The 19,218-nt window shown below is 51.5% G+C and overlaps 1 protein-coding gene across 1 annotated transcript; it reads right to left on the bottom strand.

The window, feature by feature from the left end:
- Positions 1 to 6,073: 6,073 nt before the first annotated feature.
- Positions 6,074 to 17,082, bottom strand: MFSD2B (MFSD2 lysolipid transporter B, sphingolipid; the record flags this gene model as incomplete). Its single annotated transcript, XM_084236010.1, is given in 15 exon segments — positions 6,074 to 6,175; positions 7,106 to 7,161; positions 7,164 to 7,279; positions 7,665 to 7,808; positions 8,121 to 8,230; positions 8,511 to 8,591; positions 8,922 to 9,005; positions 9,443 to 9,564; positions 9,676 to 9,766; positions 11,311 to 11,441; positions 11,515 to 11,593; positions 11,860 to 11,983; positions 12,469 to 12,593; positions 13,985 to 14,110; positions 16,993 to 17,082. Coding segments are annotated over 15 exon segments (1,581 nt in total).
- Positions 17,083 to 19,218: the final 2,136 nt, after the last annotated feature.

The raw sequence follows: 19,218 nt of genomic DNA, 5'->3' as shown, positions 1-19,218 counted from the left end.
TAATTTCAAGTACTTCAGCATAACAAAATTGATCAGTGTGTGGCTAGTCAGAGCACATCTGCAGAGAAATTGTTTCAGTCTTCCAAGCTCCATTAGCACATATGTATCTCCTTCCCCCTTTCCCCCACTCCTTTAAAATGATCTAGAAAGAAACATTGTATGCCTTGGGGACTCCTGTCTTCAGTTTATGAAGATGGAGCTGGGATAGAGAAGGAGGGAGGGCCATTTGTGGTTCAGATGCATTAGACAGCTGCCAGGATAATGGAAGTGGAGGCCACTTGTCTGTACTCAGTTGCCTGATGGAGGCGGCTGAGGACAGTGAGGCCTGGCTCAATTTGCAAAGGAAGTATCAGGAGGGATGAAAGTACACTGTTGTGAAGCCCAAAGAGGGGGCTAGGCGGATTCTGAAGTGAGATCAGTGAGGTGCCCCAAGATAGATGTTATAATCACATTTCACTGATCAAAAAATTCTGTGAATATATCTTCAATAAAATCACTAATGGTTGTGGCTGATTATTGCTGGTATAGAGAAATGTTCTTGATTGTGTGTGTATATATTTGGGTTCACATTTCACTTCTGGTGGACAGTCTAGACTACAAATTATTTCTTTTTCTACAACAAATCTGATTCCATGACATCTCTCAAAAGATTTTTCCTTGACCTTTGGCGGTATTATAATGATTGGAACAATAGAAGGTAATCCAGTATTTGCTGACTTTGAGACAGGAAGAAAGTTAAGTTCTTCAGTGCTTAACATACTGAGAATATTTCGCATTTGGAAAGACATTATTTATACATCCCAATTTGTACCCAAATTTATTAAATTTTGTATGGCTATTATTTGATACTTGCAGTTGATATAAAATACAGAATGGCTTAATAATAAGCTGAACCCCCTACCATTAGGACATCACCAGGAACCTTTCTAGCTCCTTCTGTGCTCCTCCTTGATCCTTCTCTCTCCATCCCAGAGATAACGAACTCTTGATTGTTGTAATTATCATATCTTCTTTCTTTTTAAAAAAGTTCCACAGTAGCCACTGTAACTCTTTGGCCTAAACTCTTTGGCCTATTTTGAACTTTATATAAATGGTATTGTATATATAGTTTTGTGGGACATGCTTCTCTTCATTCACATTCTTTCTAAGATTTGTTCTTATTATGTATGTATTCTATTACTTTCACTGTTCCGGAGTTACCACAATTTATTCATTTTTCTATCATGCACATTTGGAATGTTTCCTGGTTTTTATTTTTGCAGTTATAAACTGTGTCATTCAGAATATGCTACTAAATGTTTCCTGATATAGGTGTTTGAAGGTATCTCTAGGGTCTTTTGCCTGAAATTGCTGGATCACAGGGTATGTATGAGTTCAAATTATTTTTCAGTATTGTTATATCAGCCTTCACTGAGCAGCAGTGTACCAGAGCCCTTACTAGTCATGTTCAAAGCTTCTCAATTTATGACATTCTAGTAGTTTTAAATGGTATCACTGTGATCCTAATTTTCACTTCCGTACCACCAAAGACCACACACCTTTCATGTATTTATTAGCCAATCAAATTTTTTGCCCAAATTTCTCTTGGGTTGTCTTTTTCTTGTTGATTCGTAGGGATTCTTCACATGTTCTAAATGTTATGCTATGCTGGTATCTTTATTCGGTTGTGACTTCTCTTTAAGATATGTTTTTCTGAACAACTTTAATTTTTTTTAAAGATTTATTTATTATACATACAAAAACTGGGGTATAGGCCAGAGAGGGTGAGAGGATTCACCAGAAACAGAGTGGGGAGCAGAACAGGCAACTGACTGAAATACACTGCTAAGGGGAGCAGCGGGTGAGACAGGAGAGTTCTGCTGCACCATGTGGGTCAGCATTTATGGGGATTTTTACTAAATTCTTTCAGGATAATTTTTTCCTCCTTTAATCTGTTAATGTGGTAAGTTTCATTTGATAGGTTTTTCTAATGTTAGATTCTGTGTTCTTGGAACAAACCAAATATGTTCATAATGTATTTATGTTTTTAGACGTTGCCACTTAGTTTGCTTATATTTTGTTTGGAAATATTTATAAATATTTATTTCATCCCTTTAATGAGTTTGGAATCATGTAGGGTTTCTATATATTTATGCCCACACACATATACTTAGTTCTATTTTAATGCTTGTTTTGAAAACATATTTGTTCCAATATAGTTGCTATATTAGGGAACAGTTAGAACATAACATGAATTTCCTATTGCTTATGCACCAGTTTTGTCCTTAAGAGACACTAGTCAAAACACAGTTAACTATCCCCAGCTAAACTGAGTCCCAGAAAAGGACACAGACACACACATGTACAGCTCAAACTCTCAGTAAGCAGCTCCCGCAGCTCACTGTATGAGCACACCCATCCAGAGCTGGTATTACATTTCCTGTCCCATTTCAAATAACTTCCACCATTTGATAATAACCCACACACTGCAATTCTTTTGTTCTGTTGCTTTGTCCATACTCTGGTAGAGGGATGGCGGAGTGAATGGGGGAGAAAGGAATCTGAGAGGATACCAAGTTGATTTTGGTGATTAGACAGATGCTGCTGTAATTTACTGAAAATTCAGGAGGCAGAAGAAGTGTGGGGAGAAGGTGATGAGCCCTGCTTTGGACAGGTGATGTTGTGGTTGCCTGAAGAACACTCAGTGCGTGCCCAGCTGGAGCTGGAGCTGAAGTTCAGCAGAGTTCAGAGTTAGAGAGACTGTAGCAGTTTATGGGTAGGTGGGGATAATGCGATCACATGACCCTGGAAGCTCAGACTACTATGGAACATAAGAAACAGCAGCAAAGGAAAAGACAGCAAATGAATGAATGGTCAGAGTTGGAGAAAAACCAAGAATGTGGTATCAGGCCAAGGGGGAATAAAGTTCTGAAAAATAGTGTCAGCATTAATGACTGTTGGTCCCTGAGTGTTTTCTTCTGCAGCATCTTAATCAGTTGTTGTCTTACTTAGTCTTCATAGCCATTCTGAGATGCAAGTAATAGTGTATGTATTTGGTCAAAAAAAAAAAATGGAGGCTCAGATTTGTTGAGTAAATTCACCAGTCACACATGTAAAAGATGGAAGCAACATACCGACTCCTACCTCTCTCTCCAGTGCTGGATCATCCCGCCATGCTGTGCTGGCTCCTTAGTGGGAGGCAGAGCCCATGTTTAATGGGTTAAGGAGGGAATGGCCGGTGAGGACTAAAGGAAAATGCTGTGGTGGTAATGGATGGGGAGGATGGTAAGGCAGAATTTTTTGAGAGGAAAAAGCTTAGGGAAGTAAGGAAGGCTGTGTTAGGATGAGGCCAATATGAACATTCTCTTGTTCATTAAGCACTTTTTCATATTAAATATTTACTTCTAGACATTGGGGATGCAGCAGTAAGGTCCCTGTCTTTGTGAGGTGTACATTTTCATGAGTTGTCAAGCAATAAACAAGTAAACCACTGACACATACTTGTACATGGAGATGCTGGGCCTGTGGGTTAGCAGGGGAGCCAGAAAGGCCTAACTGAGGAAGCGGCATTTGAGCTGCCTGACCTTGTGCGGCCTTAAGGCCTTCATAGGGACTATGTGGATGGGATGCAAGGTGGATCAGGAGGGTCCTGAGCAAGTGAATGGTATGATCTGGATTTAAGTGGAGATGGACAAGGTCGTAGAGACAGAAGGGGTGAGGGGAAATGCCTGCTCTTAGCCACACATTGGCCTTGGTGGCAAAGAGAGAGTTCTCTGAAATAGGGATGTGGAGATGTGGGGAGACCCAGTGGGCAAGTGTGAACTGAAGACTAGTGAGTAGGAATGATGGGAATTACAGTGGGATTGAGCATAAGTCAGAGGCAGGGATGCTGGCATTTGGTTCCAGAGGAGGAAACATCCCAGTGATACTCAAGTCCAGAGACTAGAAACCCCCAACAAATGCCTTGAGCACTGGCTAGCTCTACAGGTTTGAGTCAGGCAGAGTTGGGCTCAAGATCATTTGCACCATCAACTCACCTCAGGCAAGATGCTTAATCTAAGCCTGTTTCCTCATCTGAATATAAGTACCTGCTTCAAATGGCTGCCTTGAGGAAAAAAGGGAGTTAGTACCTCCTGTTAGCCCGTGATGGTCTCCATTCTCACATCTAGTCCCTGATTCCTAGAGGTGGCTCCTTGCGCCACTCCTTAAGGCTGAAGTCCTGGAAAAAAACCGGTAACATTTGGGGCGAGATTCTGACTCTGCCTGCCTTGCCCAGGTTTCCAAAGCATAGCATACATAACATGGTAGCGGGGTAGAAATTGACTTTGCGTCTGTCTTACCAAGTTGGTACCACACAGCCAGTGATACCCCACTGTTAAGACACTGTTCTGTGTGTGTGCACGCACATGTCCATGCCCAGGCACAAAGGTGGGAGCCAGAGCTTCTTGCTGGCCCCTTCCTGAATCAAACAGGCTGTGAAGAGAAGCTGAGCCCAGCTCTATCTCTGGTGCCCCCTGTGACCTCAAGGCTTAGATGCTCATGTCAGTGTCAAGGGCCAGAGTCAGAACAGACCAGCCTGCCCTCACTCTGAGGTCAAGCTCCTCCTCACGCTGCAGTGTTTATCTTAAGCTCTGAGGAGCACATCCTGTCTGAGTGTGAACATGAGCTCTTGCAGACATAGGTGTGAGTCTGGCACCTATGAGGCAGCCAAAGTCTCAAGAGGAGGTGGAAGAGGGTCAGGAGAACTGACCTCATGGAGGGGACAGAGCTTAGGTGCTGAGGAGAAATATGTGGCCATGTCTGCCTTGCAGTTACCTCTCACCGTAGGTGTCCAGGCGTCTGCAGGTGACTTTTCAGGGGCATCTTCCTCACAGGATCCTCAACTCCTCCCAGGCCCCAACCCATATAAGAAGCCATAGCCTGCTGCCCTGGGTTACTGTAGACTCAAGAAAAGAAAACCCACCTCCCACCTGGCATCTCTGGTCTGAGGCCAGACCTGGCATATTTGCCTGAGGACTATAACCAGGTCCAGTGACATCTGACACTTTCCCATTCTGTGTGTGTGTGTGGGGGGGGGCTGTCCACAGTCACATTTTATTAGTAGTAAATAAACTCTTTTGGGCCTCCCTGGTGGTGCAAGGGGTTAAGCATAGAGCTATGACGCTATCGGCATCCACTACAGCACGAGTTCGATCTCCGGCTAGGGCTACCCACATGGCACAGCAGACCTCTCCTGTCTCACCCACTGCTCTCCTCAGCAGTGTATTTCAGTCAGTCTGCCTGTTCTGCTCCCCACTCTTATCTCTGGTGAATCCTCTCACCCCTGCACCTCTGACATATACCCCAGTTCTTGTATGCATAAATAAATAAATCTTAAAAAAAAAAAAAAACCCTTTAATATGTTTTTGTAAAAATAAGCTTCAGTGAATCTTCCCAAAGATGAAGCCTCTACAAAACTGTGGTTCCTGGGATTTTATAAAACTTTAGAAACATTTCCACAAAAATAACGTTTGTTCATAAAAATGATCGACTTTTGGTGGTTTAATATCAATCTGTGTCAACTTCTGGAAATGGAGCGTCACCCACTTATCTGAACAAAGGGACAAGCTTAACAAACGCCTCTCATGCCCTGCTTAGTCTTCTCATCCCCCTGCTGCGCCATCCTCTCTCTCTGAGGTCTCTTGGCCTCATGACATCTGTCTGCCTGTCCTAGTCATCCTCACATGTCCACCAGCTCCACTCTGTATTCACGTGTTCTGTTCACCTGTCTCTCGGGTGTCCACTGCAGCAGCAGGCGGAACAAGAGTGTCTGTCCTGTCAGATAGGACAGCAGGTGGTCGGGCCAGGTTCTCCCACTGGGAGACTGTAGGCCAGGCTTGGTGGGGGCTCACTTTCTCCTGGAACTGCTACTAGTGGGGTGCTTTCTGAGGCAAAGGTGGCCTGGAGCTGAGCAGTCAGGAGACCAGGCCTGTCTGAGAAGGCCTGTTGTCAATAGGCAGGCATGTGTCAGGCAGTTCCTCAGGAGTCGTCTCTGAAGACTCCATCTCCCAGAGAGAAGCTGGGTCACGTGCGTGCAAATGGTGAAGTAGGAATGCTAAGAGGCCAAGAGGAAAGGGAGATTCGGGCCCAGCAGACGCTGACTCCTGTTCCGGCTCACAGCTGCCTCCACCTTCAGTTGAGGCTGTAGCTCGAGCTCCTATAGGAAGACAAGCCAAAGGTGAGGGTGGTGTGGGGTGTCTAGGGGGGCCACCTACCCCCGTGGAGGTGTCAGAGACTGTTCTTGTCTCTCTTGCAACTCCTCCCTCTACCATCCCTGGGTAGAGCATCCACCTGCTTCTCCAAGACCCATCACACCCTGCACTGTCGTGTGCATTCCCCATGCAATGTGTGGCCCTGGTCGCTGGGCTGGAGTCTGAGGCCATCCTCCCAGCAGTGAGCCTCATATGGGCTCTGCTCATATTTGCTGCAAAGCATGGACACACGCTCCTGAAAGTCTGCAGGGCCAGATGTGTTGAATCCGCTGCACCTGCTTGGCCTCCAGCCCTATGCTGGGCTCTCAGGACACCAAATGAACAAACAGCCGCGCCCTCAAGGACAAGGTCAGAGAGATGCTGGGGTCGGGGGGCAGCCTGTGCTTGCAGCCTGGGGTGAGGGGGACGAGTGGAAGTTGCGTCCTGCGCTGGATGAGGGGTGCTATACACTGAGATGGGAGCACAAGAGGAGGAGCTGATGAGAGAAGAGTCCAATTTGGGGCTCACCGAGGCTGACCATGCTCGTGAGACACTAGGTGGAGATGGCCAGATGAGAGTCAGACGTGGGATGGAGCTGGCGGAAGCTGGGGAGCATGGTGGGAGTGGGGACATCTTTAGGAGTCACCAGCCACAAGAGGTACGTGAGGGGCTACAGGGCCATGGAGAGCTAATGGCAGGTATCAAGGAGGGCATCTCCCACAGGTAATCGAAGGAAGGAGACTGGGCAGGGCGACAGAGTAGTGGAAGAACACCCAGGAGCAGGAGGGAAGGTGAGAGAAGACTCTGGGGACTGGGGAGTCCGGCCCTCGTGGTGTATCTGTGCCCCCTGGGAGTCAGCAGCCTGCTGCATGTGCCAGTGTGTGCAGGGTGCCCACCTCTGAAAGCGCAGCTGGTGCGGTGTGCTGGCTTGGCCTCTTTGGTGTGGGGGTGTCAGGAGGATCCACAGACCAGCCAGGATCATGCAGGTGGGCACAGCCCCGATGAGGATCTTGAGGGTCACCACCACTTGCTCTGTCTGCTTGCAGGCTCCTGCCTTGTACCCTGCAAACCTGGAAAAACACCGCCACGAGCAGCACCCGGCTCAGATCCCACTGAAACTGGCTTTCTGGGGGGTGGAGGGGAGGTCCCAGATGTGCCACACTCGCCTGAAACTCGGGTACATTTCCTGGCCCGATCAACCTACTACAGTGGAAGAGGGCTCTGAGGCAACGGGCTGGCCAGGGTAGAGTTCAGAGAAAGCTGAGCATGTGGGAGCTGAGGCTTCAGAGGGGCCCCCAAGGAAGACTGCACAGAAACCTGGGGTAGGTGGCTCCCCCATTTCCCAAAAGAGCAGGCTCATGGGTGGCTCCTGGCTGGTTAGGTGGGGCACTCTGGCCTTTCTTCCTACCCTGCTACTTTCCCTGGCCTCTGGTACACCCCAACTCTGGGACTCACTCCAGACTGAGAGTGGAGATGCCCAGGGCGCATGCGCCTGAAAGCTTGGTGACGAAAACGTAGGATGAGTAGAAGATGGTCTCCAGGCCTGGCCCGTGCTCGTGCTGCAGCTGGTAGTCGTTCACCACGTCTGGAAGCATGGACCTAGGGGTGGGGGCTGCAGAGTCATCTTTTTTCTCCCCTTGACAGGCTCCAGCCTGGGAGCTCCCAGGGGAACAGGGGCCAATTTGGATTCACCCCTGGGTCCTCCTGGATGCACAGAGAGCCAGGCGCCATGTGTGCCTTATTCTGGCCGGCTGGTGCTCTCTTAGGGTTTTGGGGAGAGAGCTGGAGGCCTCGCTCTCTGCCCAGAGGGGGAGCCCCACCCCCGCGCAGCTGAGCAGGGGCCTCGGACAACAGTGACGTGAAGGAGGGCATTCGTGAGTTTCCCCCACCCCGTGCCCGCCCCCAGCCTACCAGGGTAGCAGCAAGGACACAGCAATGCTCAGGCCAGATACAAAGGCCACGACATAGGCCACAGGCGCAGTGGGCATCGTCGCCAACAGGATAGCAAAAGGCACCATGGCCTGGGGAGACAGACACACTGGCTGATCCCTCCACCTGCGCCCCACCTGCTCGTTCCTCACTTGCTCTCTGGTCTTTGCTAAACTCCCATCCCATGCCGCGGCCTCCCAACCTCCCGTCACCTCCACTCCTGGGGCCTGGTTCTGCGCTAGGCACCGAAGACACGAGCAAATTCAGAACTGTTGCTCTGGACCCCGAGGAGGTCCCAGCTCCCAGGTCACCCCCCTTTGCCCCGAAGCCTCCCCCGCAGCCTCCCCAGGCCTTGCGTCCTTCCTTACTCACACAGATCCCCAAGGCCGACATCCTCTTCCCAAATCGATGTAGCACCCACTCCCATACTGGGGTGCTCAGCATAGCCGAGACCTGTGAGCAGGCAGAATGACCACAGCCTGGACGTGCTGCCAGCGCCTTCCCCAGGTTCTCAAAGCCCTGGCTTTTTTGGGGGGCGGGGGTGGGGAGGACACACCCGACCTAGTCTTCGCTTGCCCTGGCCACCGGGTTAGAGCCAGTGGTTATCACCTTTAAGGCCCTGGTCCCAACGCCACCCTCTGGGGAATGCTGGGAATAAGACCAGGGCAGTGTCTAGAACATTAACCCCCAGAATACCGATCACGTGTCGAGGACCACGGATGTCCCCAGTGCAGACTCCACAGTGACCGTGTCACAGTGTCACCGTTACCCGAGCCCCCTCACCAGGATGGTTAGCACCAGACTCTGGACATGGTCATGTAGCTGGGAGGCGTGTGTACAGAACAGGACGAGGTAGCTCTGCTCCACCTGAGGAGGCAGACAAGAAGTGGGTGTGTACCGGGAAGGGCAGCACCTCAAGGGCGAGGCCTGGGTCTCAAGTCGGGCCTACCCTTTGGGACCTCAGTCTGGTTGCTGCCGCCATCGTGCAGTCCCTCCCCCCGGGAGGATGCTAACCTGCCGTAAGCGTAAACACTAGTCCACCCTCCCTTGTGCCCTGGGGGGACTTGACCACCTGGGCACCATCAGCTTCCGGGGACTAGGCCTGACCCTCCCCAGACCCACAGGCTTAGTCTCAGTTTCTCTCCGCAAAGCATCAGCCAGTGTGGGTCAGGTGCCGGGCACTGGCTTTACCCTACCCTATTAAAACTCAAGGCTCACAGGAGGGCCGTGGAGCTGAGACTGAACCCACACAGGGTTCATGTGGCAAGAGCCAAGCCTGTGGGGGTCAGCCCCGCCAGAGGTACCTGGACGGCCGCCGTGATGAACAAGAAGGAGACCACCAGCTTCAAGTAGGGCAGGTACTGGACAGTGAGGCGCAGTCCAGCCAGGAAGCTCAGGCCCTGGCCTAAGTGTGTTGCAGAAGGGTCTGCAACACAGGAAGGTGACCCCTAAGCTTGACAGAGTTCAAAACCAAAACCCACGCAGAGGAGCCCTGCCCCCAGCTTCTGCTTTCCACACTCTCCCTGTACCCCCATACCTGGTTGCTCCTTCACCCCCAGGAAGAGCAAACTACTGCACACGGGGTAAGTCGCAGCCACCACAGCGGCTGCAATGCAGTAGAGATGAGTCTGTGGGACAGGACAGAAGTGGGGTGGGGGTGGTCCCCGGGACAGGGTAAGAGTGCCTTCGGGGCGATAGGGGGGGTTAGAGCGACCCCCAAACCAAGGATTGTTCACTCACTCATTAATTTTAAACAAACATTAAATCTGCTGACTTCTGCGTGCTGGACTCAGGTTACGTGCTGGATACGTGACCCCCGAGCCTCCATCATCCGGGGCTGGAGTGTGGGAGGAGGACAGACCCAGGGCCTGACGGTGACAGCCCGCGGGATGCTCCAAGGCCCAGACAAATACCGAGAACGAGTCAGGGGCCCAGTGCACGGGAAGGTGCGGGGCACGCGCGGGGATACGACTCAGCAACAACCACAAGGTGGATCCCTGCCATTTTCACAGCAAGGATGGAACTGGAGGGGATGTGCTGAGCAGAACAAGTCGGGAGGAAGACCAGTATCGGGCGGTGTCAGTTAAATGTGGAATACAGAAAGACACATCAAAGGGTCAGACAAACCCAAACCAACAGCAAACACCAGGAGTCTGGGGGACTGAGGCCATGGGGAGGGGCGGGGAGAGCCAAGCTGGGAGGGGCCACAACAGAGGTCGCTGCCTTGGTAGTGGGTGTGGTGGGGTGACATCCTCTACAGGGGTGTGATTCTACACTTCTAACTCCGGTACAATGCTGTAAACCAATGTTATGTAAAAACAAAACAAACAAATGAAAACCAGCAACAGATTGGAATAATGGAGGTTGCCAGGATGGGGGTGGGGTAAAGGAGTCCTAGGGTTCCTGAGATAGTGAGTTACTTGCTTTAGAAAACAAAAGGAGGGTCTCCCTGGTGGCGCAAGGGGTTAAGTCTCAGCACTATGAAGCGATCTGAAGCCACTGCAGCACGGGTTAATTGGGATCCAGGGAGCTACCCACATGGCGCAGCAGACCTCTCCTGCCTCGCCCGCTGCTCCCCTCAGCAGTGTATTCAGTCAGTCTGCCTGTTCTCTCCACTCCATCTCTGGTGACTCCTCTCACCCCCCCATCTCTGGCCTGCACCCCAGCTCTTGTATGCATAAATAAATAAAATAAATCTTTGAAAAAAGAGAAAGTTATGGATTAAAGAAGAAAACAAGAGAAGGAAATAGAAGAGGAACTAGATGGCTGGGACAGAGGCCTGTCTCAGGATTGCGGAGGGGAGTTACTGGGGTGCTGCCCTGGGATTTTCCTGTCGGCTGGCACTGGCACTGCATGTTGGGGTCCGTGCTGGGGTCCTCTGCAAGGACCTGATTCCTCCACTGCCCTCTCCCCCCCCTGCCCCCATGTCCCATCTCTGATCCGGCCCCTGCCCTTCTCTCTTTTTATTCTGCGTTTCAAGGCAGCCTGGGAGGAAAAGCAGGCTTCTCAGGAGCAGCCTGGGCCTCAGCTCCCCGAGGGTGGTGGGGAAGGAATGGGGGTGCGGTGGGTGGGCAGGGCTGAGCCGCAAGCAATGATGACCACGAAGAGCCCCACGGGGAGAAGCGGCAGCAGAGGAGAGAGGGGGGCAGGCGGCCTGGCCGCAGGCACTCACCGCGTTGGGGGACACGGAGACCGGCCCCCGGGGCGCCTCATCATCGCACCAGTGTGGCTCGTGGGCGCCCTTGACGATGAGCCCGTGGACTGCGGCGCCCAGCAGCGTGCCGGCCATCTCCATGGTCATCCCTGGGACAGACACGCGGTGACCCAGGGGCTCAGCTCGAGCCGGACCCGCCTTCCCACTGGCTCCCACACTCACGGTAGGCGGTGAGCGAGTCCCGCTCCCTCGGGTTGGGGGTCAGGAGCATGGTGAGCGCCGTGTAGGGCACCTGGAAAAACTGGGGGGCCCGCAGAGCTCAGATGGCCGCTTCTCCCCAAACAGTCTTTCTGGGCACCCCAACTTCTGCAACCCATGCCCACCACTACTTATGCCTATTCCCAGTCCTGCCATGGCCCCTTGAGCCTGGACAGGAGCAACTGGTAGATTCCAGACACTGGTGAGCAGGTGCACAAGTCAGTCCCTGCAGGGCACCCATCTACCACGCACACACGCTTCAGGGCGGACGCACACAGAGTCCGGCTTGCAGAGGGGCCACCTGCTTACCGTGGCCAGGCCCTGGAACAGGCAGTAGAAGGTCATGTACCAGAAGCCTCTCAGGCTGGTGAAGGGGGGCAGGAACCACAGGAAGAAGTAGGCCACGGCGATGAAGGGTGTGCAGCCCAGCACCCTGCGAAGCACAGCCGAGGCGGACTCCCTCCAACCCAGGCTCCAGGACAGGGGGAGCAAAGGGCAAGTCTGGAGCATCCCCTCGGGGCATGTCCTCCCCCACGGGGAAGCCCTGGGCTGAGACTCAGGCAAGGAACCAGGGAGACAGAAATGGCTCATGGGACACGGGTGGGAGTGGGGACCATTCATTGCCAGGGCTGGGGCCAGGGCACTTAGGTCCTCCTCTGTGAGCTCTTGCAGGGGTTCCGGCCCACCCCCGCCACTCTTGGAGCCCTGGGCCAGACCTGGGCGTCTTGAAGTCTCTGTCTAGCCCCGGGCGCCTGTGAGGGCGACTCCCGAGAAAGTCTCTGAACTCCTGCGTGACTCGCACTGAGCCAGTCGTCCTGTCACCTACTGTCCGGTCCTGTCCTCCTGTGATCTCACAGGGTTTCCCGCTAAGAAGCAGGGCTGTGGCCTCAGACCAGTGCAAGCATGTGGGGTGCTCACCAGGGCATGAGTCGTCCAGACCCTGTTCTCCTGCTTCTGTTGATGAAGAACCCAGCCACGGGGTCGGCAGCCGCCCCAGACACCTTCCCTCCAAACAGAACGAGTGACACCTGGGCCGCAGGGATCTGAAAGGGGCAGCGGGGAGACAGCCAGAGCCTGGCAGAGTTAGGGAGGCCTCCAGGGTCTCCACCTCCCCGGGAGGAAGCTCCAGAGACCCGAGTGGGGCCAGAGTCGCCCTCCTCCTGCCCCCACGAATCCAGAAGGGTCTCAGGGCACATCTGCCTTCACGGAGCAAGGGCAGGGAGAGGGAGCTGACCAGACCTCTGCTCACTGTTGTCGCTGCTCAGCCGGGCACTCCAGGACAAGGCCTGAGGGACCCTCACCCGAGCGGGCCCAGTGCGAGAAGGGGGCACGTGGGCCGAGTCAGAGGTAGACATTTTGTTTCACAATGGAAATGTTTTATTGATTTTTCTGACTACAGAAATGATACAGTCATGACAAAAACATTCAAACCGTACAGAGGAACACGGAGCCAAGGCCAGCGGAAATCGCACCATGCTAAGATATCCGTGAGGGCCATTCTGATGAGCATCCTTTCGTGCATTTGTAGTTCATAATTACACAGAAGTGAGATATCAGTGTCAGCTAAAAACTTTGGGCTTCTTATTAAAGCTTTCCCTTTTGCTCACCTTCTATTCTCTACCACTCCCTTCCATAGCCGACGTGAAGCCTGGTGTGAATCCTCCTGGTGTGTAGCCTGGCGTGTAGTTTTCTCCCTGCTCATAATTTAATCTGGTGCACACACGGCTACCTAGACCCAGCCACATACATACAGGAGGCATATTTTGTTTTGCTAAAATGGGATTTTTTTTTTTAATAGTTGGCTTTTCTTCTTTTTTTTTTTTTTCCTTTTTTCTTTCAAGATTTATTTATTTATTTATACAAGCACTGGGTACAGTCAGAAGCGCGGGAGGGTGAGAGAATTCACCAGAGCCAGAGCGGGGAGCAGAGCAGGCAGAAGGACCGAAGTACACTGCTGAGGGGAGCAGCGGGCGGCAGGAGAGGTCTGCGCGCCATGTGGGACCCTCCTCCGGTGGCCGGGGAGCAGCCGGGGAGCAGCCAGGGATGGAACCGGCGCTGCAGAGGCCGCGGGTAGCTTCGCAACACAGTGCTCAACCGCTGCGCCACCGGGGAGGCCCTTAAAATGGGATCATTTTTATACTCTTCTGTAAAACTGACTTTTCTTACTTGCCAGTATGTCATGGAAATATCTTACTCATCCTTTTGAATAGGAGTCCGTTCTGCACAGCTCATTGCCTGTTTCTATACCGCTGGACGGTCCTACTTCCCCCCACAAATAGCCTGCAGTGCACATTCTTGAGCTGGCTGCCTTCTGCAGCATTTCTCTTTTGTCAGACTTGGGTCAGACATGTTATCTGCTGAGGACAGTGAGGGTGGGAGGGCAGATCCCAGGGGAGAGGGGGAGAGCGGACCCTGGGCTGTTGCCCACACTCACCTGTGCCACATCTAGCAGAAAGAGCTGCAGGTAAAAGGAGGTGGCGCTGGAGGCCACCTGGTTGGGGACCCCGCCAAAGCCATAGCACACCTTCGTACAAAACGAGAGGCGACCAGTTCTGCTGTCCTGGGGGCAACACGGGAACTAAGTCTCCACCTCCACAGTCACACCACAGCTCCCAAACCCCTGCCCTTTGGCTTCCATAAGTGTCCCAAGGTTCCTGTCTTGAGAATTTTTACAGCAACCTCTGGGTCCTAATCTGCCCCAAATCATCCTAAAGGGAAGTGAAAAAGATGCCAAAGCCGCCTAAACCTCACGGCTAAACATTTCCAGGGGGAAGGTCTTCCTTATATTTTCCCCTCAGAACCTCCTGCTGTCCTGTTTTAATATCCTAAGTCAGCAAGTGAACTGGGGGCCAGGAGACCTGGGTCTGAGCCCTTCCTACCCACCAACTCCCTGCGTGTCGGTGAATAAATCATTCTAACTCTCTAAGACTCATCTGTCAAATGGAATATTCCTCAACTTCATAGGGTTGCTTTGATGAGCAAATGAAGCAGTGCCTTGGGGAGCTGATGGCAAAATATTTGTTCAGGACTTTTGTATGCCTGTTGTGAACAACTAGCAGCCAAAATCAGCTATGGTGAGTATAAAAACACAGAAATCAGCGAACACTATAATCACATTGTTTCTTTTTTTCCTGAAAAGACTAACAATCCACTATCAAAATGAATACTGTCCATGACCCCAAATGTGTGTGTGTGTGTGTGTGTGTGTGTGTGTGTGTAAGCCCTAAGCTATCCAGTGACCTCTAGATTGGAATATATGAAGGTCTACTCATTGCTCCAAGGGATTGCCTAAGAGACATCGCAGCTTAGCATGACCAGAACGCAGCTCCTGATTCCCATCCTTGCGTTACCCCTATGGAGCCCACTGCTTTAAGAGGTCTCAACGGCCACTCAGCAGTTCAGACTATGAACCTATGAGTCATCCTTGAATCCTTGGTTTCTCTTTTGCATTTCCCCTGCCTAATCTCAGTGAGAGCCCCCTGAGTGGCTTCCCTGCGTTTGTTCATTCCCTAGCATCCACTCTCCACCCAGCAGCAAAGCGATCTTCATAACATCAATCAGGTCATGTCTTCCTTTTGCTCAAAATCCTCCAACACCACATCATCAGGTTGAATGAACTGAGTCCTTATCACAGAGCCTATTTGAGCGACCCCCTGCCCCCCCCCATCAGCAGCACTCCCTGCCGGCCTCACTCTGGAGAGCACTTCCCAAAACCACCCTGTCAGTTGCTGCCTCGGGGCCTTTGTATTTCCTGATCTTGTCTGAAACTCTTCCTCCACGTCTTTGCAGGGCTGACCCCATGCCATTTGGGTCTAAAGCTAAAGGCTATCTCCTCAGAAAGGTCTTCCCTGACCACCCAAATCTCTCTTAATTGTACCAATACATTCTCATTTAGTTTCTGCCTCTTCCCACTAGAATGAAGTGCTCTGCAAGCATCAACTAGAAGTTTAATTCACTGTTGTGTCCCCAGGCCCTCGGGCCATGTGCGGCATATAGAAGGTGTTCATTTGTCTGTGGAGGCTTCAAGGCCATGAAGACACAGTGTAAAGTGGGATATCTTCTAAACAGACTGGGAATCTTTCTTTTTCATCTATCACTTGGGGTTGGGAGAGGCAGGGGAGAGGGGATGGCTTCACCCATTTTGGTATCTTGCAGGACATCCCGAATGGGCTCTTGAAGGGATGGTCTTCCCAGATAAGGGTTTATCACATCCTTTGCACACTCTTCCTACCCACAGAAGAAAACCACATGGCAGGATGTGGTTTCCTTTTCTGGCATTTGTATGAATATAATTTCAACTTCTAGAAAACTTTGACATAGAGAATCCAACTCTTAACCCCCTCTTCATGGTGGGATTTGTTTCTCCCCTAAATATGCCCAGCAAGTTTCTAGCACACAGAATGCACTCGGAAGAAAGAAAAAGGAATTCCTACTGAAACTGGGTCTATGACACCATCTCGGAATTTGAGGATGAGTCTTACCTTCTTAACTCCTAAGTCCTTCATTGGACTGAGACAAGTTTTAGAGTTCGACAAAGTTGGATTCAAATTCTGTGTCTGCCGTTGCTAGCTGTGTGACTCGGGGGAAGCTGCTGAGCTTCTTCCCTGGTGTTAAACACACCTCATAGGGTTGTTCTGAGAATTAAATGCTGGCACTACATCGGCAAGGCTAGTTCTCTTTTGCCATTAATCTTAGGCCAAATTTCAAATTTCCCTGCAAAGTGAGAGTGCACAGAGGGTCGCCTTAATTTCACTTTCCTTGGGGGGTGTGTGTGTGTTCTCAATTCTTTGCTCTGAGGTGCTGAGAGGAAACACCCAGCAAGAGGTGGGGGTGAAGTGAAGCCACAGAAACAATGAAAGCCTTGTTCGCGGACCGGGAAAGAGACTTTACGTTGGGCATGATACACAGCTCAGAGATCTAATTGCTCTCCAGACACCCTTGCCTGCAGGGCCCACCTGGCTCTACCCTCACTAGGTAGCCTGGTTGCAGGAAGGTCATCTCTGGGACGGAGTCTCTCCAAGAACCAGACACCTGGGCAGCCAGGGTTTGAGAAGGTGGAGAAGTCCAGCCTCTGCCTGGAGGCCAGGGAGGAAAGCAGCCTCCTCAGGCACAGAGGCGGCTTCTACCTGCCCAGGGTGCAGGTGCCGGCAGGGACGGCCTGGGGCATGGAGGCCAAGAGCCTAGACTGGGAGCCAGGAGACGGTGCTGCCCGAGCGCCCGCATCCTGCTCGTCCCTTCACTGGTCTAGCTCGGCTCCCGCTCCTGTTCTCTGTGGGGCTCCGAACTGCCCAGCCCCACTAGGGACTGGCGGGCCGCTCCGGACTGGCCAGAGGGCTGCGACCCGACGACCCAAGATCCCCGGGGGTCCTGCCCCGGCCCCACGCAGGAGCCCAGCGCCCTCGGCCTTGCCCGGACCCTGCTCCCCTCTCGAGTTGCGCTCACCGAGTCTGGCTCCGACGGGGGCTCTTCAGAAGGGGCCGCCGACACCTCCGCCTCCTGGGACACCCGGGCCCCTGCGGGGGACTCCGCCATGGCGCGCAGCAGCTCCGACTGGGAGCGCGGCGGTGCGCTCGGGTGTTATCGCCCTGGGCGCCGGGCGCTGCGGGGAGGGCGGGCGGCTCGGGGCGCAGGGGGCGCGGCGCGGGCGGCAGGTGCAGGGGAGCCGCCGCCCGCAGCCGCGAGTGCCAGGTTTGCTGGTCCCAAAGGGAGGCACCCGCGCCTCTATTTGGCAAAATTCGGGAAAGGCCAGCAAGTTCCTTTCCGGCCGTTTTCCAGGTCAGGTCCCAGACGGGGAGCTGCCCCGCGCTGGCCCCGCCAACCTTCCCGCGCATCCTCGGGGATGGAAGTTGGTATAGGTTAAGAAAAAAATCAAAGCAATATAACTGACTTGTTTAGACTAAGCTTGTGACTGAATAGGCTTTAAAACCCACTGGGGCCTCCCTGGTGGCGCAAGGGGTGAAGCACCGCACTATGAAGCAATCTGCAGCCTCTGCAGCACGAGTTCGATCCCCGGCCGGCCAGGGAGCTACCCACATGGCGCGGCAGACCTCTCCTGCCTCACCATAAGTACTAAAACCATGCAGCTCTTTGAAAACAGGAGGAAATTTTCATAATCTTGGGTTAGACAACTGTTCTTTGGACTAAAATTACATGAAAGCTGACGTGCAAACTGCGCGAGCAGAGAAAAGGCAAGCTACAGAATGGGAGCAAGAGCTGCAAGTCACAATGACCTGCCATGGGAATAAGTATACAGCTCAATAAAAAGAGAAGCCATGTGGACATTTTTCTATTCTTACACTAATTTTAGAATCAGTTGGTTTAATTTTATTGCTAGAATTTTTATTTGAATTGCATTGACTCTATTGATCCGCTTAGAGAAAACGGACAGGTTAACACTATTGAAGCTTCTATTTCATGACTATGGTAGTTCTTCATGTAGTAATGTTCAATTTTTCTAAGCAATGTTTTGTAGTTTTCTGTGCAGAAGATTTGAATGCTTCTGTTAAATTTATGCCTAAGTAGTTCATCTTTTTTGTGTACTATTGAAAATTAAAGGTGTTATATTAAAAAAAAGACAAGTCAATTTAAAAATGAGTAAAGGCTATATATTTCCCCAAATGTAGACAGACAATATGCCCATGAGAAAGTGTTCATGTCATTAGGGAAATCAGAACTACCAGCCATGACTCCACTAGGGTAGACATTAACCAATGCTGAAAAGGTAGACATTAAAAAATGCTGTGGAAAATCATACACTGCTGGTGGATGTGTAAGTGGTGCTGGTTGCTTTGGAAATGTTTGGTAGATCTTCAGAAAGTTAAATGTGGAATTGGCACATGACCCAGCAATTCCACTCCTCAGTATATACTGTAGGGAAATGAAAACATGTTTACACAAAAATTTGAGTAAGTGTGCTACAGTACTATTATTTATCATAGCTAAACATAAAGGCAACCCAAATGTTACCAAGTGATGAATAAATAAAATGTGGCATGCATATCCATACAACGGATTATTATTTGACAATCAAAAAGTCATGAAATGTGTGTTATGAAAACATTACACTAAGTGAAAAGAAGCAGTCACAAAAAATACATGATTCCATTTATATCAAATGTCCAGGAATAGGTGAATCTTCATGGTTGCCCAAAACTCAGGGTGGAGAATAGACTGCTGATGGGCATTTATTTTTAAAGATTTACTTATTTATGCATACAAGAACTGGGGTACAGGCCAGAGGTGCGGTGAGAAGATTCACCAGAGAGTGGGGAGCAGAACAGGCAGGTCTACTGAAATATGCTGCTGAGGGGAGCAGCGGGGAAGGCAGGAGAGGTCTGCGGTGCCATGTGGGTCAGCTCCCTGGCCAGGGATTGAACTCATGCTACAGTGGCTGCGGATAGTTTCATAATGTTTTGTCTTAACCCCCTGAGCCACCACGGAGGCCCCTGATGGGCATTTTTGGTTTCTTTTAAAAGGAGAAAAAAATGTTCTAAAATTAGGACCTCCCCTGGGGGTGTAGCAGTTGAGCACTGGGCTGAGAAGCTGCCCACAGCCTCTGCAGTGCAGGTTCCAACCCCGGCCACCAGCGAGGGTCCCACATGGTGCGACAGACCTCTCCTGCTGCTCTGGCTCTGGTGAATTCTCTCACCCTCCCGCGCTTCTGACTGT

The sequence above is a fragment of the Talpa europaea genome (assembly GCF_964194135.1).
Source record: "Talpa europaea genome assembly, chromosome: 6".
Taxonomy (NCBI): domain Eukaryota; kingdom Metazoa; phylum Chordata; class Mammalia; order Eulipotyphla; family Talpidae; genus Talpa; species Talpa europaea.
Note: the sequence above shows the minus strand (reverse complement) of the source record. Positions and strands in the feature narration are given on the sequence as shown.